General features: G+C 43.4%; 1 protein-coding gene across 1 annotated transcript in view; it reads left to right on the forward strand.

Moving 5' to 3' along the window:
• LOC141147756 (carboxypeptidase O-like) overlaps positions 1-25,303 on the forward strand; it is a 117,565-nt gene that overhangs the window by 80,157 nt on the left and 12,105 nt on the right. Inside the window, exons 5-8 of the mRNA XM_073634938.1 lie at positions 5,926-6,027; positions 20,696-20,800; positions 22,833-22,943; positions 23,513-23,603. Coding sequence (XP_073491039.1) covers positions 5,926-6,027; positions 20,696-20,800; positions 22,833-22,943; positions 23,513-23,603 — 409 coding nt within the window. The remainder of the gene's footprint in view (positions 1-5,925; positions 6,028-20,695; positions 20,801-22,832; positions 22,944-23,512; positions 23,604-25,303) is intronic.

The following is a 25,303-nucleotide window of genomic DNA, read 5'->3' on the forward strand; positions in this document are numbered from 1 at the left end:
GCACGTCTGGGCAGCCTCGATCAGGGACTACTGGACGGTCAAAACAGTCTCTTCAGGCCATTCGTGGGTGTTCTCCAATCCACCTTTACACCGGTTTGTTCCCACAGTCCTCCCTCACCAGGAAGAAAAGAAACAAATTCTTCTGTCATACATGGATTCTCTGATAGCTCAAGGGGCTGCCGTCCCGGTGCCTTCGGAAGAGAAATTTCAAGGGGTGTATTCCCCCCTTTTCATGGTCCTCAAAAAGAGTGGTTCCTGGAGGCCAGTCATCGACCTGACATATCTGAACTCCTTCATCAAGAAGGAAAAATTCAAGATGGAGACTCTGCTAACAATTCGTCAGATAATACAGCCAGGCGATTGGCTAGTGTCCATAGACCTGAAAGATGCCTACTTTCACGTACCAATTACGAGAGACTTACAGAAGTACCTACGTTTTGCAGTGGGTCAGAGACACCTCCAATTTACATGTCTCCCATTCGGGCTTACAACATCGCCTCGAGTGTTTTCGAAGCTCTTACTGGCTGTCGTGGCATTGATCAGAGTCAAGGGTATCCGTTTACACCACTACCTGGACGACCTACTCTTGCTTTCGCAGGACAGGGATCAACTAGTGTCACACCGAGATCAGGTCATTTCTACTCTGACAGAGTTCGGTTGGCTGTTGAACAGGGAAAAAAGTCATCTAGATCCGACACAGTCTCTGATATTCCTCGGAGCCCAGTTCAACACGTTGAAGAGTACCATCTCTCTGCCTCTGGAGAAAATCCCTTTGATTCGGGACAGAATTCACCTGGCAATGTCATCTCCCCTGCTCAGAGCTTCTCAGTGTCTCAGGATAATCGGCACCATGGTAGCAACAGCCCCCATGGTGAAATGGGCTCAATGGAGGATGCGCCCTTTTCAGAAGGGTTTTCTACAACAGTGGGATCCGGGTTCTCGAGACCATCTGGTTCGGATAACCCCGTCCATGCGGGAGAGTCTCCCCTGGTGGCTGCAGCGGAGGAATCTCCTCAATTGCCATTCCATAGCTCCCGTTTCCTGGATCACGGTGACAACGGATGCCAGCAGCAGAGGCTGGGGTGCTCTCTGTCTGACGGAGATAGCCCAGGGTCAGTGGGATTTCCCATCCCGGGGTGTAGTTTCAAATGTCCTGGAACTCCGAGCTGCCCTCTGTGCACTACGAGCCTTTCTCCACTTAACATCAGGGGCCTCAGTCCTCCTGAGGCTAGACAACATGACAGCGGTGTCTTATATCAAGAGACAAGGGGGCACACCCAATTGGATCCTGTCTCTGGGAGTGTCACCAGAAGTGGACTTGTTTGCGTCTCCTTGCAACCACAAAATGGAGAAGTACTTCACGAGATGTCGTTGTCCCCAGGCTTTCGGAGTGGATGCTCTGACGGACCAGTGGAGATTCCATAGGGCTTATGCCTTTCCACCAGTTCCGGTCATTCTTCGCTTCCTATCAAGGCTCAGGTGGGAAGAGGTTGAAATAGTGGCAGTTGTTCCATATTGGCCCAACAGACCGTGGTTCCCCCTCTTACTACAACTCAGCTACCGGATTCCAATTCCTCTCCCAGCCAGATCAGATCTCCTATTACAAGGAACATCTCTTCACCCATGTCCGTCCCAGCTCCAGCTGACGGCTTGGTTCTTGAGAGGGGAAGGTTGGAAGCCCTAGGGTGTCCAAGTGCGGCTATTTCGACTCTACTGAATGCCAGAAGACCAGGTACCAATAGAGTTTACCAAAGAATTTGGTCAAAATTTGCGGATTACATTTCCACCACTGATGGTTCCTGTACCGACCCAAGGATTCAGGATATTCTTGGTTTCTTACAGACAGGCCTGGATCTATCCTTATCAGTAAGTTCTCTACGGGTTCAGGTTTCCGCAATCTCTGTCTTCACAGGCATATCCTGGGCCAGACATCCCCTTACAAGGCAATTCTTCAGAGGAGCGATAAGACTCAGGCCTCAAAGAAAGCCGAGGTTTTCCAAGTGGGATCTTCCCCTTGTCCTAAATTTCTTTTCGGAAAAGGAAATATGTGTGGATCAAGCAGCTATTAAAGATCTCTCTCTTAAAGCTGTATTCCTAGTGGCTATAACATCAGCCAAAAGGGTTTCTGAAATCAGTTCCCTAGGATGTAAAGAACCATTCCTTACCTTCTTCCCTGACCGGGTGGTCCTGATTCCTATGCTCGGATCAAATCCCAAGGTAACTTCGGTTTTTCATGAGAATCAGGAGATTGTTCTTCCAATTTTCCGGGCAACTGAGGACTCTAGCATTCACCCTTTGGATGTGGGAGAAGTTTTAAGGCAATACCTTGATGTCACTGCCTCTTTCCGAAGATCCGATTATTTGTTCGTTTATTTTCAAGGAAAGAACAAGGGTTTGCGTGCTTCCTCCAGGGTCATTGCAGCTTGGATCGTTCAGGCTATACAAGGGGCTTATGCAGCCAAGGGTTTGGCTCCTCCGGAAGCGGTGACCGCTCATTCTACTAGGAGCGTTTCTACGTCATGGGCAGCTTCCCGTCATGTATCCCCGGAAGTAATCTGCAAGGCGGCCTCTTGGTCGTCGATCAACACTTTTATGACACACTATTGTGTAGAACCGGCCTCTTTGTCTTCGGTTGGTTTTGGTTTGCATGTCTTGTCTGTTGACGGTGCCAAATAAACCTTTTTTCTTTGAACCAGCAATTTCCCACCCGGGAGTGTATGGCTAGTCATTTCCCATACGTAGGCTGCCATGGAGTCTGTCAGGAAAATGGAAAATTTATATCAAATACTTACCGTAATTTTCCTTTCCTGATGGACTCCATGGCAGCAGGAGTTCCCTCCCATTTGCTGGAGTAGGCTATATTACGGAACACGGTCTACGGCTAGAAGCAAAGATTTATGGGAGTGGGGTCCTATGAGGTATGAGAGGCGGGATTAACCCATACGTAGGCTGCCATGGAGTCCATCAGGAAAGTATTTGATATAAATTTTCCATTTTCATGGCCGATTTGAGAACTTAAAGTAGAACTAAAGGCAAAACTTTTTTTTTTTGGACTGAGTAAGGGAGGGTCATAACCCCTGTAATTTTTTCTTCTTCGCCATCTGTGTCCCATTGTGAAGATTTCCCTTCATTTCCTGTTACATAGACAAAACAGAAGGTGAGAGAATATCTCTCCAAAAGGAGGGAATCCCTGGTTGTCACTAGAGTCATCGGAACTAATGTCCCCATTGGAAGATTTTTCTTCTATACCTTTTCTGACAACCCAAAATTTGAGATTTTCTTATAATTTCACTTTTAGTGATAATGGTAAACAGGACAAATAGAGAGTGTGAATCTCCCTAATGCAGGCACAGGCAGCAATAAAAACTTAACAGGTATTCTAATCCCTCTCCCCTCTGCCCAAAACAAACAAAAGTTTGCCTTTAATTATACTTTAATGCAACAGTCAGCTGAACCACTTATGTGTGCAATAATAGAATGTGTTTCTCACCAGTCAAGTGCTTGGCATTTCATAAATGAAGTTAAAAAAAAAATAAGACAAATGATATACGTATATAATTTTTGTTTTGAAAGGCATACAGAAATGTTAAAATCCCCCTCTGTTTTTACTACTATTTAGAATTTATTTTATTTTCTAAATTTCTAGAAAAATTTTCCCTCACATTCTGCTTGTAACTGTTTCCCCAGGCAGGGAGTGGGGGAAAAATCTGCAACAGGGACATAGACACCAATAAAAAGCAGGTGTCCGACAGGTAATAGCACCTGGAGTTATTCCTAATGGCTACAGAGATAAATATCAAATATAATTATGCAATATTTCATATTTATCTGAAAAAATGAAAACATGTTTGTTAGTTTTTTTGTTGAAGTGTTTACTTTTTTATTCTTAATATAATTAAGGAGGGCACTTCTTACAAAAACACAATACATTTACTTTAATTAATTAATTTACAAATGCCTGGGGACAGGGGAACCAAATGTATTGCTTTTTAACATGAAACCCATTCAGCACCATAACAGAGTTTACTTATTTACTTATTAACCACTTCAGCCCCGGAAGATTTTACCCCCTCCCTGACCAGAGCACTTTTTTTACAATTTGGCACTGCGTTAATTTAACTGACAATTGCGCGGTCATACAATGCTGTATCCAAACAAAATTTGTGTCCTTTTTTCCCCACAAACACAGCTTTCTTTTGGTGCTATTTTATCACCTCTGTGTTTTTTTTTTTTTTTTTGCGGTAAAAAAAAACAAAAAAAGAGCAACAATTTTGAAAAAAAAAACAATATTTTTTACTTTTTGCTATAATAATTATCCCCCAAATTTAAGAAAAAATAATCTTCATCAGCCAATATGTATCCTTCTACATATTTGTGGTAAAAGAATCGCAATAAGCGTATATTGATTGTTTTGCGCAAAAGTCATAGCATCTACAAACTATGGGAAAGTTTTATGGCATTTTTATAATTTCTTTTTTACTAGTAATGGCAGTGATCTGCGATTTTTAGCGACAATGCAACGGACATATCGGACACTTTTGACACATTTTTGGGACCACTGACAATTATACAGCGATCAGTGCTATAAAAATGGCAGGGAAGGGCTTAACACTAGGGGGTGATCAAGGGGTTAAATGTGTGTTCCCTCATTTGTGTTTCTAACTGTGGGGGGATGGAACTGACTAGAGGAGGAGACATATCTTTGTTCCTCTCCTCACAGCGGGGGTCACGATTCGCATGGCCGGCGATCTCCACTGGCCACGCACAATCGCGTGCACCAGTGCCGGCACTGAGATTTGTGTGTGCTGTCAGAGGAGAGGAGACATGTCGTTTGTTCCTAGTAAGTAGGAACAGCAATATGTATGGGGATAGGACTGAGTAAGAGAGGAGATATATTGCTGTTCCTACTTACTAGGAACAAACGACATGTCTCCTCTCCTCTGACAGCACACACAAATCTCAGTGCCGGCACTGGTGCACGCGATTGTGCGTGGCCAGTGGAGATCGCCGGCCATGCGAATCGTGACCCCCGCCGTGCAGCGGGCGCGCGCACCCTCTGGTGACCAAAAAGGGGAAGGATGTACCCATACAGGGTTTCACCCAGGAGAGACATTCTGCCACAGTATATCTGCGTGAGCCGGTCAGGAACCGGTTAAACTATAACTAAAGGCAACACTTTTTTTCCAGTTTTGGACAGAGTGGAGAAGGATTAGAACACTTGTGGATTTTTATTGCTGTCTGTGCCCCATTAAGGAGATTCATCCTCTCTATTTGTCTTGTTTATCATTAACTTTGAAAATTAAAGTAAAAGAAAACCCAAAATTTTGGGTAGTCCCCAGAAACATAATAGAGGGGAACTCTTTCAATGGGGATACTAGTCCCGGTGACATGGGGGTCCCCAAGGATTTCCCTTAATTCGCAGTGATTTACTCTCACATTCTCTTTGGCTATGGGACAGGAAGTGAAGGAAAATCTCCACAATGAAACACAGATGGCGAAAAAAAAAAATCAGCCAGGGGTTATGACCCTCCCTTATGCTATCCAAAATAGAAAAAAAAAAGTTTTGCCTATAGTTCTACTTTAAAGTATGTAATCCTGTAAATACTAAAAACATCCAGATGAGCTAATAGAATTTTGCTCTACAAATGTGGTACCCATAATTAATACATAAGTAAGTATACCTAGTAGTAGTTAGGCACATTCAACTGGAATTGTTCTGTAGTGTTAAAGATATTTCATAGCTTGTCCAGTCCACGTCTACATAGGAACTGAAAAAAAAGTTTGGTTAAGCTACATAACTTCTTCAACTTTACAGAACAAGTCTAGTTGTATGTGACTAACTACCACTAGATCTATCATGACCTGGATAAATGAGAACCTTCATAGACACATAAGTAATAATACAGTTTTATTTGTCTTTTACAGATTTACAAGTGGATTGACCAAATCAAGCAAGAATATCCACATCTAGTTACATTAAATTATTTGGGATCAACCTATGAATTTAGGCCTATTTACTACTTTAAAGTAAGTTTTATACATGAATATTGTTGAGGACAGCAGGAATGTGTCACAACCAAGGCCTCTATTTAGCGCTGGGGGTTGCAATAGCCTGACACCGTAATACAGTCCAAGCTTCAGGGCACAGCCTACAGTATATCTAAGTTTTATACAGTAACGTGCATGTCCTGGAGCTAGTCCTAGCTTCAATGATTCCCTCCAGCACTGAATGGAAGCTTCAGTTTTAACGATCCTAACATGATTCCTTTTTTTTTTTTGCCACGTCAGCGAGATATATTTCCGTGAGTTATGTTTCAGTTATTGAAGTTCAAAAACTCGTCCCTTCACGTCGTCACATCATGGTGGCAATTTTTGTCAGCTTTTAACCAAACAAATATATCATAAAAAAACCCTTGTTACAATAAACTAACCTCTTTCCAACACATCCTAAGACACCCCCCCCCCGACCCTGCAGCCTCGCCTCTCTTATTTCGCCTCCCTCTCCACCGCTCCTACTCCACTCCGCTCCTGTTTTCCCCAATGTCAACTCGTCACACCCTGGCTCGCTATACGCCGACTCACAGTGTCTAGACCTCTAGGCTAAAAGCCCCATACCTCGGCCGCTCTTAGAGAGTCTTTGAACTCCACCCATTTCCTCCACTTCGTCTCAAAGACTTCCATATTCGTCCCTTCACTAAACCTAAGGTATTCTAGACTTTGTATTTAGTTAATTTTGTTGAACCAGTCTCTCATCGTGGGTCTTCCTTTCTTTTGCCAATACCTTGGTATAAGGCTTTTAGCCGCATCGGTGAGCTGTGGCAACAGCGTTTTCAGATATGTCTTAGCGGGCATTTCGCTCTTATGAAATAAGCACTCCCAGGGGTCATTTGGGTTAGCAATATTGGTAATCTCTTGGAATATTCCCCTTACCTCCCCCCAGAATTTTTTAATTTCTGGGCATTGCCACCAAATATGTGCCATTGTCCCTATTTCTTTACATCACCTCCAGCATAATTGTGAAAATTCCTTCTGGCATTTATGTACTCTGTCGGGGGTCACGTACATTCTCGCCAAACACTTGTAGTTCAACTCCAGCATTTTGCAGTTTTTTTTTGCAGTGGCATTAGCTCTCCTTAGTATCTGCCACGCTTCCGAGTCTTTAAGCTTACTTTCCAATTCCTTCTCCCACTTCTTGATATATGGGGGGACATCTATGTTCCTCAATTCTATTAATACTTTATAGATCTTAGAGAACCCCCCCTTCCTTTTTTTTGTACACAAATTTTCTCCAGTGGGAGTAGTTTATCTGCCGATCTAATTGGCTGCGGGAGGGAGTTAATAAAATGGCTCAATTTGTTATACCTCCATGGGTCTATGACGAGGAGATTGTCCTTATCTTTAAGTTCTTGAATTGTGCAAATTTTATATCCTGCTCCATTACATCCTTTAGTTGGACGTCATCCTCCAAAATCCACTTCCCGAACCAGTCCTCCATCCCCGGTGAAAAGTATTCAGTGTCCTTAAGTGGAATTAGGGGAGAATTGAACTCCCAGTGCTCCCTTTTGTGCAATGTGTCCCAACTTTAAGTGCATGTCTTGTAATATCCTGTGTTTCAGCGCTACATTTTCTTAAGTGTGGTGGAATCCATACAATTTTATTTAACTTGTTTTCACTAATTGTATTTTCCATTTTTACCCATTGTTTTTCTTTATTCTTTTTAACCCAATCTATTACTCGTGCTAAAGCAATTGCCTCATAGTACTTAAAAATATCTGGTGCTCCCCACCCCCCCTTATCCTTGTCTTTGGTTTACTGAGTGAAATTTAAACAATGTTTTTTCCCTCTCCAAATAAATCTTAAAAGCATTGTGTGTAAACTTTTGAGGTACGCTTGTGGAAGTGATATTGGAAGCATCTGCATTTTATATGTGATTTTAATATTACCATTTTATGAATGTCAATTCTACCTCCCCAAGATAACTGACCTCATGAGATTCTGTTCAGCTCTTGCTTTATTTCATTAAGAAGGGGCATATAGTTTCTGGATCAGGGTCTCTTTTGAAGTAGTTATTTTAACTCCTAAGTAATTAAGTTCTTTTTTTCCCCCAAATAAATGGAAAGTGTTTTTGATATGAATAATCTCTGAGTTTGCTTTTGTTGATATCTAGCGTTTCCGATTTGGTCAGATTAACCTCAAAGTTGGAGAGCTTCCCGTATTCTATTAATGTAGATATAATATTCGGGAGAGTGGTCCTCTGGCGTGTGACATAGAGCAGAAGATCATCCGCAAAGGCAGCTAGTTTATACTCCTCTTTGCCGATCCTTTTTTTTTACAACAAGGTTGGTCTTTATTAAAAGAAAAATATACATGAAGTTGGTATGATACATTTGTTTGGACAGTAAATAAATACAGTCAAAATCATACAAGAACGTCAACTTAAAGGTATTAGTACAGAGCATCAGGCGACATGAATAATAGAGTATCTACTCAAGAATACAAACGGTGCCTAGTATATATAAGGATAAGGGGGTGGGAGGGGAAGGGGGGGGGGGGGGACAGGGGAGGAAAACACCACAAAATTATTTTGAGAAAAAACAAGCACAATTGTAAGCCCCGTCAGCCAGGGCAGGCGCTATATGTGGGATCTGTCCACGGCCTCCAAATACGCTCGTACTTCAAAGGACACCCTCTACTCATGTATGTTAACTTATATAATGGCAATATTGCATTAACTGAGTCCTCCCATGATCTTATCGTAGGGGGCAAATGAGAGGTCCATTTCAGCAAGATTTCTTTTTTGGCGTAAAAAAAAATAATGAAATCAGTATCTTAGAGTATCTAGGTCTCTGCTCGTCATCCTGGATACCTAGTAGGGCCAACTCTGGTGTCACTGAGATATTCAGCTGAAGGCGAATATTAATAGCTTCCCCCACCTCAGCCCAGTACCTTGATAATTCCTCCCATGTCTCTCTATCTAAGTCAGGCAAGTCTGTTTTCCATTTATTCCATAGGGCCTCCATTTTGGGTGAATCCTTTTGAATAAGAGCAAAATACAATGTAGACATAATCTTATCGAGGGATTCCTGTGCCAGCAATTCCTCAATAGGGTCTGCTTTGAGACTGGGAGGCATTGGGAACTGTGCCCTACTAGCATGACGCATCTGATGGTACCTAAACTGCATCCAGGCAGGGAGGGCAAATCTATCTGCAAGAGCCCTAGAAGAGAGAAGAGATCCCTCCTGGAGCACATCTTTTAACAGCTTAATGCCATAACGGGCCCAAAGTTGAGGATCTGGTATAGTCCTGAAGTGAGGGAGTGAAGGATTACCACACAAGGGACAAAAGGGGGACCATCTATTAGGACAGGTAAACCATTGCCTGGCCATAGCCCACACCCGTAGGGTTGCCGCAGTCGTGGTCGGAAGGGAGGGATATGTCGAGGGGCCCCTATACACCAAATTGCTCAGCTCCGTAAGAGAGCCTACTATGGCCGCCTCCAAACACACAGCTGCATTCGCTCTAGACTGCTGAAACCACCACCTCACTGCAACAAGCATGGCCACCCAATAATACACCAGTAAACTGGGCAAGGCAAGGCCACCACAACTCACAGGAAGCTGGAGAGTCTGTCTGGCCAACCGAGGGGAAGCACCCTTCCACAGAAAGGAACCAATGCTACTGTCTATATCCTTAAAAAAGGACGGGGATAACCATACGGGACAGTTCCTGAAGAGATAGGTAAACTTGGGAAGGTAAATCATCTTCAGGATATTAATGCGACCAAGAAGATTAAGCGGGAGATTAGCCCAACGTGAGCAATGATCTCTAAGACGCTGGACCACCGGTTGGAGATTAAGGCGCGGAAAGGAGCCCAGATCCCTTGATATCCTAATACCTAAATAATTGAATTCCTCCACCCATTGCAAGGGGGTCCGTGTCCCATTCACCTTGGCCTGCTCATCCAAAGGGAATAAGGCGGATTTGGCCCAATTAATGCGAATTCCTGAAAATCTTCCAAGTTCATCAAAGGCTGCCAAGGCAGCATCCAGTGACGATTCAGCATCCTGCAGGTACAGCAAGGTGTCGTCTGCGTATAAGGATATCTTCTCCTCTAGAGGGCCGATCCGAAGACCTACTATGCGATCAGATTCTCTAATCAGGACCGCCAAAGGCTCCAGCACCAAGGCAAACAGGCTAGGTGATAAGGGGCGCCCTTGGCGGGCCCCCCTCTGAAGGAGAAAGTAATCCGAAAGGTTACTGTTTATACGTATCCTAGCTCTAGGGGCATGGTAAAGCAGACTCAGTCAGTGGAGAAATTTAGGACCAAACCCAAACCTTCGCAGAACCTCCCAGAGATAACCCCACTCCACGGAGTCAAAAGCCTTCTCCGCGTCCAGAGAGGCTATGACTCTTGTACCAGCATTACTATGGGAAGTAGACAGGTTAAGAAATAAGCGACGGATATTAATATCGGTGCCCTTACTCACCATGTACCCCATCTGGTCTGCATGGACAAGATCATCCATAACTCTTCTGAGCCTGGTGGCCAGTATTTTTGCCAGCATTTTTGCATCAGCATTAATTAGCGATATCAGCCTGTAGGAGGCGCACTCCTCAGGGTCCTTGCCATGCTTGGGCACCAACACCACTATCGCATCATACATTGAATCAGGTAGACAACCCAGAGCCGTGAATTGCTTCAGCAATGCCGTAAGCCTGGGTGCCAGCAATTCAGGATAAGTTGAATAGAATTCTATAGGAATCCCATCTGGCCCTGGTGCCTTCCCAGATTGCATAGAGCCCAATGCCTCCTGCACTTCCTCCAGTGAAATGTCTTCCTCCAATTTTTCTCTTTTCCCTGATTCAAGGGCGGGAAGCTGGATTTGGTCTAAATAATGAAATAGATCTGCGTCATTTTAGGAGACCCTAGAGGAGCACAGGGCCTGATAAAAACTCAGGAATCTCTCATTAATATCCGCTTGTAACGTCAGAAGATGACCGCTGGGTCCCCTCAAATGCCCTATGTGGGTCACTGAATGCTGTCCCCTGGCTAGCCAGGCCAACAACCTGCCATTTTTGTCCCCAAATTCGAACACCCTTTGGGCACCATCGATCATAGATTTCTTGGTGAGATCTAATCTAAGCAGGGAAAGGTCCCGCAGCGTGTCCTGCCAGGCTATATAATTACTCTGCCCCGGGCTCCGCACAAACTCTGCCTCGCGTAACCTCTCCTGTTCCTCCATTTGCCGCAGAGACTGCACAGACTGTCTTTTCCGCTGAGCGATCCTTGTGATAAATTCCCCCCTAAGCCATGCCTTAAAGGAATCCCATAGCAACTTAGGCTCCGCAGAGTCTGTATTATCTATCCAAAAATTGCAAAATGCTTCAGGCATTACCTCCTGAATCTCTGGGTCTGCAATCCAACCCCTCTCCTCCGGAGAGGTTCGAATAGTAACTGAAAATGGAGCATGATCCGAGATACCCCTAGACAGGATCTCCGTAGAGATCACTCTCTGCAACATTGCCGGGGAGGCAAAGGCCAAATCTATTCTTGACATGGTCCGGTATGACATGAAGAGGCAGGTGTATTCCCCGTCCGAGAGATGGAAATGCCTCCAGACATCGGTCATGTGGAAGGCTGTAGCCCATTGGGAGAGACCATGTTGTGGGGAGCCAGAAGCATGTAGCTAGTTCCCTGGACGGCACTAAATTAAAATCCCTTAAGAATAACACATTATCTACATTGTACACCGTAATCTGTTGCATCAGCCTATGAAGTACATCAATATCCGCAGGGGGGGGCAGGTAGATCCCAACTATCACATAAGGGGTCTCAGAGATCAGTGCATGTATAATAATATAACGACCGCTGGGGTCTAGTTTAACTTCCATGAGCTGAAAGGGCAAGGATCTGTGGACTAAGACATTGACACCCCTAGCATAATTAGAGTAGGGAGCATGGTAGTGAGCACCAACCCAGGCCCTTTTCAGACACATGACCCTCAAGCCCACCAGGTGTGTTTCCTGCAATATACAGATTTGTGGGTGGAGTTTCCGCAAGTAATTAAGTACCAAGGAGCGTTTAATGGCCGAGTTAAGCCCCCGAACGTTCCATGAGACTATCAGAAATTTAGCCATACAGAGGTATTACAATGACATATCGTAGGAAGAACTGTGATCTCACTCGGGTCCCCTGGACCAGGGGGAGCAAGCCGCTCCCCCAGGTGCAGCAGAGCCCAATAGAGCGCCTCCTCCCCCAAGTAGTATCATACTCCCACAAACGCCAGCATGGGCGAGTATCATTTACAATAGACCAACTTAACCTGAGCAGTGAAACAAGAAAAAAACAAAAGGAACAAAAAACATGGTCAGCAACGGCCAACCTCCCCCACCCCCCCACCCCATGCAACCCAAAACAGAGAGCTGCACCTAAATCCCATAACACCCTTAGTCCAAGGACTACAAACCACACAGTTTGGGGACATGCAAACAAGTTAGGACATATCCTGGACTATTTTGAGCACAAAAACTCGTGGTAGTGAATACAAAAGGTACATTCCAGAGCTATCGAAGTGGAGTGAAAAATAAAAAATAAAAAAATAAATAAAAAACCAATATAACTGCTTACGCCTGACAGAGCAGGGGCACTCGCTTAGAAGTTGGTTGCAGGCATAGGTCAGTACCATGGAAGTTAATACATCAGGGCCTGTAGCTCCAACAGGATCATCTTAAGATGGAGAAAAGCTTCCAGACAGCCAGGTAAGTACAACAAGCAGATGTCACAGCGATCCACGTAGCATACATCAGTCCTGTAGACAGTATGGGCATCTACTACATTTCTGTAAGTACTCAGTTGGGGCAAACAAAGTCAGGGGAACTCAAAGTATAACATAACTGAGTAGCTTACCCATTACATCAGTATCTAGAGAACTGTTGTAAAGCAGAGGCATCATTCTGCAGTCGGAACGAAGTCGCTACGGCGGCAGTGCCTCTAACCAGGCAGCAGCATCCTTGGGGACAGTGAAAAAATGTACAGTCTCTCCATCCACCACCCGCAGTTTAGCCGGAAATATGACACTGTACTTGACTCCTTTGGCGCGCAGAGCTGCTTTAATACTGTCGAATGATCGGTGCTGTCTCTGAGTTTCCATCATGTAGTCCGGCAATAGTAGTAGTTTGCCATTACGATAGGGGAGTACACCAGCCGCTAGTGCGGCCCTAAGTAGCTCATCCCGGTCCCGGAAATTTAAGAGCCGCAGTATGAGTGTACGAGGTGGAGCACCCTCCGGTTCCGGCTTGGGTGGAACACGATGGGCCCGCTCCACAGCAAAGTACGGGGAGAGCTGGGCCGCCGGCAGCAGGGAGCGCAGGAGTTCCTCTGTGAACAGCGCGGGGGATCTGCCTTCCACCCCCTCCGGGAGTCCTACAATCCGCAGATTGTTCCGGTGGCTCCGGTTCTCAGCGTCCTCCACCTATATTCCAGCACCCGAACTTTAGTTTGCGGGACCCTGATGGAAGCAGCATGGTCGGTAACTGTGTTCTCCACATCCCCCACCCATCGCTCCGTTTCTGTCACACGGGACCTGATTTTGTCCAAATCCTGCCAGATTAAACTCACATCTAGTTGCGCCTCCTCAATCTTCGACGTGAGGGCCAATTGACAGGAGCTAATAGCTGCCATAACCTCTGGTATACCGGGAGTGGTCAGGGCAGAGGCCTCCTCGTGGTCAGTTGGGGACGCCATATTGTGAAGGCGTGCAGGAGAAGCAAGGGCGCAGGAGACCGGGGTGGTCTCCACCGAAGCACTCGGAGGAAATTTCAGTCTCTTACCCCGATTTTGACTCCCAAATGATTTAGAAGGCATCCAGATGTGCCAGGATCTTGCCGATCCACGCAGTCACTAGGTACGGATGAGATAGTCGGATCACACTCCAGGAGAGCTCAAGAAGTACGTCTGCTCAGTCTGCCATCTTGGCCACGCCCCCTCTTTGCCGATCCTTAACCCGCTGATGTCTGGGTTTTGCCTAATCCTGGAGAGAAGGGGTTCGAGAGCCAACACAAATAGCAACGGGGAGAGTGGGCAGCCCTGTCTTGTGCCATTGAACATTTCAAATGGCTCAGAGAGTAGACCGTTTACCCTCACCCTCGCTGTGGGTTGGAAGTATAATGCCTTTATCCATCTAAGGGTTCGATCCCCAAGTCCAATCCCCTCCAATGTGCACATCATGAAGCCCCAGTCTACTCTGTCAAATGCTTTCTCAATGTCGATTGACAGTAGTAGACCTGGGGCTCCGCTCTCTTTGATTTTCTGTACTGCTAAAAGTGTTTTGATGCCGTTATCACGTCCCTCTCTTCCTGGTATAAACCCTACCTGGTCTGGATGTATAATCTTATTTATTATTTGTTTCAAACTTTCTGCAAGCACTTTGGCAAATAATTTCGTATCAACGTTAAGGAGCGAGATGATTACTTTAAAGTGGAGTTCTGCCCATATAAATGTCATCAGCTACAAAAAGTGTAGCTGCTGACTTTTAATAATCGGACACTCACCTGCCCCACGATCCAGCGATGCGGGCGAACAAAGCCTCTCCCCCTCCTCTCTGCGGCACCGGCAATCTGACTGTGGGCGCCCGGCTGTGGCTTCACAGCCGGGCATGCACTGTGCATGTGCAAAGCCGTGCTGCACGCTGTGATTGGGGGAGGAGAGGTGAACTTCCCCGGGTGGAAGTGGGAGCTGGATGCCTCTAAAAAAAGGGTATCTGCTCCCCGAAAAAAAATGACATGTCAAATGTGGCATACCAATGGGTCACCTTCACTTAAAGCGGAAGTTCCATTTTTGGGTGGAACTCCGCTCTAATGCAGCTACCTTATTCTTGCTGCTTCATGATTATTAATAAACTGTAGTTCTGCTAGCAATGTTATTGTGGATTTCATGTTTTATTACTATTATTATACAGGATTTATATAGCGTCAACAGTTTGTGCAGCGCTTTACAACATTAGGGAAAACAGTACAGTTACAATACAATTCAATACAGGAGGAATCAAAGGGCCCTGCTCGTAAGAGCTTACAATCTAACTTTTTTTATCATACAGTGGCTTAAAGTGTAATTCCTGTCAAATTCTAACTGAGGCTAAATTTACTCCCACCCTAGTCTAAGATTAATATATCTACCCTGTACCCCACTAAAGCTGGCGCTTCCAGCACCAGCTTCAGTGTAGAGGAGGGACAGCTGACAATGGCTGCCCCATATTAAGCCTATGGGTGCTATTATTGCCCAGGCTCTGCAGCCATTGTCGCTGCCTCTCCTTTACACTGAAGGTGGTGCTGGGACCTGATCATGTGACTGGACTGGATCAGCTTCAGAATAGATAAGTATAGACATATTTTCTTTTACTTGTTAGATAGACTAGTCTTAGAATGGGTTTGGGGGTAGACTTAGTAAGAATTTTACTTGAATTACACTTTCACTCGTCCTGTACTTGTAGCGCTACTCCTACAGGAGCTGCTTGAATTATTTGTGCCCTGGTACTCCCACAGATTAATCTGCAGACAGTCACAGGGTATTTTTCACACAGCCAGGTGCACACACTCTTCCGCTCGTTGTCTCCAATAACTTGTCTAGGGGGATATGTCTTTTTGTTTTTTGTTTTATTTGGAGAACTTGGATAGGAGAAGGGATTTAGTAGGATACTCCAAATTAACTATTCACAAGAGAGAAAAACTTTCTTAGTAGAACTGTGTAGCAGACTGTTAGTAGAACTATGCAGCAGGCTGTACTGAATAGAGCAATGTCCCTTGGTTTCAGAAGGAATTTAGTGGACTTTGCTTCTTAAAGACACTAGTCATTGTCCGTTTTAGCTTACACCCAGTATGCTGACTTCTAGCACCAAGAAGGGGATTTAGTAACACCAGTTGGCATCTGTGAACATCCTCCCTCAGTCGCAGGAGAACTATGGTAATCAGCTTCAGTGTTTCAGACCCTCAGGTCATCCACCTGAGGCCACAGGGTAGCCTGTGCTGAGGAGGGGCAGCGGGATCCTCCCCACCTGACCCTCTCTCTGTAGAGGAAGACTCAGAGCCCATAAGTACAGTCACCCAGCACGCATTGGGGCACCTCCCCTTCTAATTTTCCAGGGCTATATGAATATTCATCCTCTCATCTGCATGGTTTCCCCCCACTGTCTAGCACATTTCATTGCTACTAGACCAGTATGAAACTCCAAGAAAGCTTGAGCAGCACCAGAGCACACTGAGTAGACTCTGCCTCGGCCTCATCCACCTGAGGCCACAGGGTAGCCTGTGCTGAGGAGGGGCAGCAGGACCCCTCCCCACCTGACCCTCTCTCTGTAGAAGAAGACTGAGAGCCCATAAGTACAGTCACCTAGCACGCATTGGGTCACCTCCCCTTCTAATTTTCCAGGGCTGTATGGATATTCATCCTCTCATCTGCATGGTTTCCCCCCACTGTCTAGCACATTTCATTGCTACTAGACCAGTATGAAACTCCAAGAAAGCTTGAGCAGCACCAGAGCACACTAAGTAGACTCTGCTAAACAATCACAGCCTCTGTTAAGTAGATAGCACATATATTTATTTACTGTCTCTCTGTTAAGCAGAGAAACCCAAAAAAACTATAGTACACTCACTCTAGCACCTACCTAGGAGGGCTCTACATACTTAATGACAGTTAAGCTGCATAGAATATTTTGTTTTAATTTCAGTTTGAACTAACCTTTAAGCTGGCCTCACACTACAGTGTTGCAGTATGCACACTAGTGTATCATAGTGCCATTCACTTTTTGACCTCCACAACGCACCTGAGTTGCAGTGCACTGCAACCCATGGTAATGCACTACAATGTGTTGTGGTGTGCTGTGTCAAAAAAAAAATCAAAATTCAAATAAATGGGCTGCCTACAGGAATGCATGATAACTCTCAACATAATGCAGTAGAGTGAACAGGTGTGAAGGGACCCTTATGCCGTCAGAATAGACTCCGACGGTCTTTCCGACGGAGTTCCACTGAAAAGGACTTGCCTACACACAATCACACCAAAGTCTGATCGTTTAGAACGCAATGACGTACGATGGGACTAGAAAAAGGAAGTTCAATAGCCAGTAGCCAATAGCTGCCCTTGCGTCGTTTTTGGCCCATCGGAAAAGCTTACAGACGAGCGGTTTTCCCGATAGGAACTGAATCCATCTGAAAGATTTGAAACATGTTCTATTTCTAGGTCCGTCAAAATTTTAGAAAGAAAAAGTCAGATGAATCCCACACATGATCGGAATGTCCAACGGAACGATTCCGTCTGAACTTTTCTGCCGGAAAATCCGGTCGTGTGTACGCGGCATTAGTGGTTGATTTCAGAGGATTGCCACAGGTAAGGTTGTTAGGAAGCTCACACTGCTTAGCTGTTAAAGACTCTGCATGTACTTGTAGCCCTCTACTCTTTGTGAAATGCTGGTTAATATGAGTGTCAGGGAGACAGGGTAATGAGAGTTGAGATTTATTTATTACAGGTACTTCTATAGCACCATCCATTTACACAGCGCTTTACATATACTATATATTATACACTCATTCCCTGCCCTCAAGGAGCTTACAAACTAAGGCCCCTAACTCACATTCATACATGCACATACTAAGACTAATTTAGACAGGAACCAATAAACCTACCAGCATGTCTTTGGAGTGTGGGAGGAAACCGGAGTGCCTGGAGAAATCTCATGCAGACACAGGGAGAACATGAAAACTCCATGCAGGTAGTGGTTGGGATGACCCTAGTGCTGCTAGGCAAAGTGCTAACTACTTAGCTACTGTGCTGCCCACAGATGGTTTGGTTTGAAGGTAGAGAGTAGCCATTCAGTTGGCTACTGAATGGCTACTCTCTACCTGGCTCTGTGTTTTTCTCTAAGCATATGTACAGTGGGGATGGAAAGCATTCAGACCCCCTTAAATTTTTCACTCTTTGTTATATTGCAGCCATTTGCTAAAATCATTTAAGTTCATTTTTTTCCTCATTAATGTACATACAGCACCCCATATTGACAGAAAAACACAAAATTGTTGACATTTTTGCAGATTTATTAAAAAAGGAAAACTGAAATATCACATGGTCCTAAGTATTCAGACCCTTTGCTGTGACACTCATATATTTAACTCAGGTGCTGTCCATTTCTTCTGATCATCCTTGAGATGGGTTCCACACCTTCATTTGAGTCCAGCTGTGTTTGACTATACTGATTGGACTTGATTAGGAAAGCCACACACCTGTCTATATAAGACCTTACAGCTCACAGTGCATGTCAGAGCAAATGAGAATCATGAGGTCAAAGGAACTGCCTGAAGAGATCAGAGACAGAATTGTGGCAAGGCACAGATCTGGCCAAGGTTACAAAAAAATTCTGCTGCCCTTAAGGTTCCTAAGAGCACAGTGGCCTCCATAATCCTTAAATGGAAGATGTTTGGGACGACCAGATCCCTTCCTAGAGCTGGCCGACCGGCCAAACTGAGCTATCGGGGGTGAAGAGCCTTGGTGAGAGAGGTAAAGAAGAACCCAAAGATCACTGTGACTGAGCTCCAGAGATGCAGTCGGGAGATGGGAGAAAGTTGTAGAAAGTCAACCATCACTGCAGCCCTCCACCAGTTGGGGCTTTATGGCAGAGTGGCCCGACGGAAGCCTCTCCTCAGTGCAAGACACATGAAAGCCCACATGAAGTTTGCTAAAAAACACCTGAAGGACTCCAAGATGGTGAGAAATAAGATTCTTTGGTCTGATGAGCCCAAGATAGAATTTTTTGGCCTTAATTCTAAGCGGTATGTGTGGAGAAAACCAAGCACTGCTCATCACCTGTCCAATACAGTTCCAACAGTGAAGCATGGTGGTGGCAGCATCATGCTGTGGGGATGTTTTTCAGCTGCAGGGACAGGACGAATGGTTGCAATCGAGGGAAAGATGAATGCAGCCAAGTACAGGGATATCCTGGACAAAAACCTTCTCCAGAATGCTCAGGACCTCAGACTGGGCCGAAGGTTTACCTTCCAACAAGACAATAACCCTAAGCACACAGCTAAAATAACAAAGGAGTGGCTTCACAACAACTCTGTGACTGTTCTTGAATGGCCCAGCCAGAGCCCTGACTTAAACCCAATTGAGCATCTCTGGAGAGACCTAAAAATGGCTGTACACCAAAGTTTACCATCCAACCTGACAGAACTGGAGAGGATCTGCAAGGAGGAATGGCAGAGGATCCCCAAATCCAGGTGTGAAAAACTTGTTGCATCTTTCCCAAAAAGACTCATGGCTGTATTAGATCAAAACGGTGCTTCTATTAAATACGGAGCAAAGGGTCTGAATGCTTAGGACCATGTGATATTTCCGTATTTCTTTTTTAATAAATCTGCAAAAATGTCAACAATTCTGTGTTTTTCTGTCAATATGGGGTGCTGTGTGTACATGAATGAGGACAAAAATGAACTTAAAGGGGTTGTAAAGGTATAAATGTTTTCACCTTAATGCATTCTTTGCATTAAGGTGAATAAACTTTTGAAAATACCGCCGCCCCCAGCCCCCCCGTATTACTTACCTGACACCTCGAAACTCGGCCGCTTGCTCCCGACCTCCATTCAGCCGATCAGCCTGGTCGCTGATTGGCTATAGTGGATGGATTGAAAGCAGCGCAGCCATTGACTCGCGCTGCTGTCAATCACAGCCAATGATGCGGCGCGCTGGGGGCGGGGCCGAGTGATACAGCTAGCGGCTATAGCCGCCGGCTGTATCACGGGAGCGCGCCCGCAATAACTAACCACCATGCGAAAGAGCTGAGACAGCCGCCGAGGGACCCCAGAAGAGCAGGTTCGGAGCCACTCTGTGCAGAACGAGCTGCACAGTGAAGGTAAGTATACCATGTTTGTTATTTAAAAAAAAAATAAATTACCTTTACAACCCCTTTAAATGATTTTAGCAAATGGCTGAAATGTAACAAAGAGTGAAAAATTTAAGGGGGTCTGAATACTTTCCGTCCCCACTGTATGTAACAGAGGGATAAAACACATTATTCTGGGGACTAAGAAAAATTCAATCAGTTTTTGTTTTCGGTGAATGCATGTAATTTTGTAGAACCTTGAATTATGCTGAGTGATCCATGGTTTGCAAAAAACAAAGCATGTGGATTTGATTTTCAATCGCATTTAAAGTGAACTAATTTGATTCCTTTTTTATGTAACATATATGGTGGTAGACTCATGTTTAAAACTGTTAGAACACTTTCTACAGTGCAGTGGGGGCTACAACCCTTAGGAATGCTACAAGTGTACAAACAGTGCCAGTAAGTGATCATTAAAAATTCTCAAAGCATGTTATTAATACATTATTATGGTGCTGTCATTAAAAAGTTGTGATAAAGTAACATTGTTTTACAAACAGCGTCTTGCACAAAAAGTTTCCTTTTATGTTAGAGGTCATATGATTGATTCTAGACTTTCCTCAAGCTTATATAACTGGATTAAATAAAAATAGTGATTGCATCTAAAATAAATTAGAAGTCTGACTGTAAAATGAAAAACATACATTCGCTATAGACTAAATTTTTCTCCTGGTGATATCACTACTCAATTATTCATAATCTAACTAAATTAAAAATTCCTCCTGATAGGAATGTTCACTGATTACATTCATTTAATGAATTTGCAGATTGGTTTTCCATCTGATAAAAAAAAGAAAATTATTTGGATGGACTGTGGAATACATGCCCGGGAATGGATCTCAGTAGCATTTTGTCAATGGTTTATAAGAGAGGTAAGTAACTTACTATACTATTCTATACATTTGCAGGAACATTACTTAATATGTGTGTGTTCAGTTTATAACCTGTAATAAAGCTGTAAAAAAAACAAAGATGATGTGCAAAGTGAAGCAGTCCATAGTTTTACAATTCTCATTAATGAAGTCAGATCTGCAAAGTGTGACTTGTGATCAGCTACCTTGACCTCCTGCACTTTGTACTCTCTTCTTTGCTCTGCTGAATAAGCACATCATAATAAAAACATTAATATTGTGTTGTTAAGTTTGTTAACCAATTTGTATAATGTCTTGATGTGCAAATTGCAAATAAAAGTTCTCTTAGCTTACTAAATAAAGTGATACTGTGCTAACGTAAAAAAAAAAAAAAACAAACAAGTGCAAGCAAAAAAAAATATTTTACATGATTACACATGATTGGATAATCAAAGTGAACACAGTTTCACCCTATTTACTAAGCTAAGCAAAGATTCACTTTGCTATTTAGCCACTTCCCGCTCGTAGGATGTCATATGACGTCCTGGGCTTTGAGTGGTGAAACTGGGATGATGCCTGAATCTTTTTTTTCACCAGAATTTCTTTTTAAAATTAAAGAAAGCAGTCCTAGTGGCTAAATAGCCACTGGATTGCTTTTTCATGCTTCAGGAATGGCTCCACTGGCTTACCATAGAGATGACAGGGGACTGGCACATCCCTGATCATCTCTACGGTCTAAGAAACTGGAAACGATGAGTATTTTGTCAGAATGCGCCAGAATGTAAACAAGCCATTACTGGCCTGTGAAAGCATCTGATCAAACCTATCTCAGTTTAATCAGATGCTTTTAATGGCAAAGGAGAGATCTGGGGTCTAATAGATTCCAGGTGTCTAAGTAAAGAGTACTTGTCACTGCCCATGCTATCACAAGGGATGTTGTTCATCCCTTGTGATAGCAATAAAGTTGCTAAAAAAATGTAAAGAGACAATGTAAAAATAAAAACAATTAAATTAAATAAATGATACCATAAAAAAAAATTTCAAGCGCCTTTGTTGCGCACAAAGGCAAACACATACGTAGGTCACACACTCATATGTAAACGGTGTTCACACCACACATGTGAGGTATCGCCATTAAATGTTATATCACGAATTAATTCTAGCACCATACTTGCTGTGTAACTGGTAACCTGTAAAGGCTTATAAAGCGTTGCCTATGGAGACTTTCAAGTACCGTAGTTTGGTGCAGTTCCACGAATGTGCACATTTCTAAAGCATGGCATGTTTGTTAGGTATCTATTTATACAGCATAACATCATGTTTTATAATTTACAAAAAAATAGGTATTATATTGTGTTTGTGTGCACTAAAATTAATTTTATTTTTTCCCAAAAATTGCGCTTATATATCTATATATATATAATAATGTTTTGGGGTTCTAGAAAAATATTATAACATTTTTACATGTAAAATTAAAAAACAAACATGGGTAAATAAAAAAATAAAAAATAAAATCTAAGATAAAAATAATAAAACATCTGATGTAAAACTTCAATAATATATACAAACATTGATCAGTGCTGCCACCTTTACATCAATGGCAGCATACCATTACATCTGCAATAAAATTACAGGTATAAGGTGGCGCTAAGCGATCAGCCATTAACACAAATATGTATATAAACACATATATCTATAATAGCCCAGTGTGAATCACAACATTTCAAGAAACAGTCCACCACACCTTTACAGTGTCTTAATTGTGTTCATACATTATTGTCCATATATAAACATCCAATTGGTTAAACATCACTCTCCAGTACACCAAGTGCTTGTGAACTACCTCTTCCTAATGTTCAGTGCTCACACATTTTCCCATAACACCTACAAATAGAGGCAGATCTTATATTTTACCTTTTGTATTTGTCATATTCTAGGTGTGTAATATATATAAGGATGTGCTAATTGTATATGTATTTGTTTTTTTTCTGGGAGTCTGTAAGATCAAATAAAATATAGAAATAAACTTTTTACATTTGTTTTTCTCTTGCAGCTACTTGAACATCATAACAGCAATAAAATCATACATAAAGCCCTAGAAAATATAGACTTTTATATTGTTCCTGTCCTCAATATTGATGGGTTTGTGTACTCCTGGACTACGGTAAGAAAATATGACCCAGTAAGATGATTTTCAATAATATTACCTACTTCCATACAGTCTAATGCCCTGTACACACGGTCGGACATTGATCAGACATTCCGACAACAAAATCCATGGATTTTTTCCAACGGATGTTGGCCCAAACTTGTCTTGCATACACACGGTCGCACAAAGTTGTCGGAAAATCCAATCGTTCTGACCGCGGTGACGTAAAACACGTACGTCTGGACTATAAACGGGCCGGAATAGCCAATAGCTTTCATCTCTTAATTTATTCTGAGCATGTGTGGCCTTTGTGCGTCGGATTTGTGTACACACGATCAGAATTTCGGACAATGGATTTTGTTGTCGGAATATTTTATAGCAAGCTCTCAAAATTTGTGTGTCGGAAATTCCTATGGAAAATGTGTGATGGAGCCTACACACGGTCGGAATTTCCGAAAACAAGGTCCTATCACACATTTTCCATCGGAAAATCATATTGTGTGTACAGGGCATAAAAGTGTTAGTGTCATAGTTAAGTAATCTCTTTAGTCTCAATCTCTGTTTTATCCTGCTTTAATGCATAGGATCGTCTCTGGAGAAAATCACGCTCTCCCCATAACAATGGAACTTGCTTTGGAGTAGACCTCAATCGAAACTTTGATTCAAATTGGTGCAGTAAGTTCATTGCAAGGGACAATGTTTATTTATATGGGGATGTAAAAAAATAATTAACAATGATTTAAAAGGTTATTCTGTACATACACTTGTATTCTGAGTATACAAGTGTATACTCAGAATATGGTTTTTCTTCAGGTATTCTCATGGTTGCCTAAACAATGCGGACACTTCCTATTGGCTGTCCAGCAAAAGGGTCCTCTTAGGATGCAAGAGATTGCATAGGTGTGATTATGTCATGAAGAGGCAACTGGTCATCGCAGGAGCACAATATAGCATTGGATCACCAGTCATCAATTCTGGAAGCTGCACCAGTAAGAATCATGAATGGTGTCGTTAGATAATTTAAAAAAAAGCTTTAGGAGATTGAACAATTAATGGATCAGAAGGGGGTAGGAGTTGGAGAGAGTTTTGCCCAGAGATTGGCTTTAATTAAGAACTCCAATTTAGGTAAAAAATAGGAAATTTTATTTTTAAATGAGGAGTTAAAGTGATACTTAAGTTTTTTTTTTTTTTTTCATTAAACATGTTATACTTACCTGCTCTGCACAGTAGTTCTGCATAGAGCAGCTCAGATCCTCCTCTTCTCATGCCCCTTACTGGCGCTCCTGGCCCCTCTCTCTTGTTGAATGCCCCCATAGCAAGCAGCTTGCTATGGGGGCATCCGAGCTGAGCCGCAGCTCTGTGTGTCCATTCAGACACGGAGCCACAGTTTGACCCCACCACCTCTCTCTCCTTATTGTATAACTGATTTTTATTGATGGCAGCGGGAGCCAATGGTGCTGCTGCTGTGTCTCAGCCAATCAGGAGGGAGAGTCCCGAACAGCCAAGGTACTCATGCACATAATAAGGGGATAAAAAGGGACTATATACAATATTTTAGTAATTAAAACAGTATCATTAGAAGTAATCAGCATAAATTCATGAAGAATCGTTCTTGCCAAACCAATCTATTAACCTTCTATGAGGTGGTGGATTTTGCAAAGGCACTTAATACCGTTCCCCATAAACGTTTACTGTACAAACTAGGGTCTGTCAGCAGGGATCAAAAGGTGAGTACATGGATTGAAAACTGGCTACAAGGGCGAGTTCAGAGGGTGGTGATAAATGGGGAGTACTTGGATTGGTCCGGTTTGGAAAGTGGGGTCCCCCAGGGTTCTATCCTGGGTCCAATCCTATTTAATTTATTCATAAATGACCTGGAGGATGGGATAAGCAGCTCAATATCAGTATTTGCGGATGATACAAAGCTAAGCAATAATTTCTCAGCAGGATGTGGAAACCTTGCAAGAAGATCTGAACAAATTAATGAGGTGGGCAACTACATGGCAAATGAGGTTCAATGTAGAAAAATCTAAAATAATGCATATGGGTAGCAAAAACATGAATGCAATCTACTCACTAGGGGGTGAACCTCTGGGGAAATCTAGGATGGAAAAGGACCTGGGGGGCCTAGTAGATGATAGGCTCAGCAATGGCATGCAAAGCCAACAGAATTTTAGCATGCATTAAAAAGGGGATTAACTCCAGAGATAAAACAATAATTCTCCCACTTTACAAGACTCTGGTCCGGCCACACCTGGAGTATGCTGTCCAGTTCTGGGCACCAGTCCTCAGGAAGGATGTGCTGGAACTGGAGAGAGTCCAGAGAAGGGCAACAAAGCTAATTAAGGGACTGGAGGATCTCAGCTATGGGAAAA

The sequence above is a fragment of the Aquarana catesbeiana genome, linkage group LG06, assembly GCF_042186555.1.
Source record: "Aquarana catesbeiana isolate 2022-GZ linkage group LG06, ASM4218655v1, whole genome shotgun sequence".
Taxonomy (NCBI): Eukaryota; Metazoa; Chordata; class Amphibia; order Anura; family Ranidae; genus Aquarana; species Aquarana catesbeiana.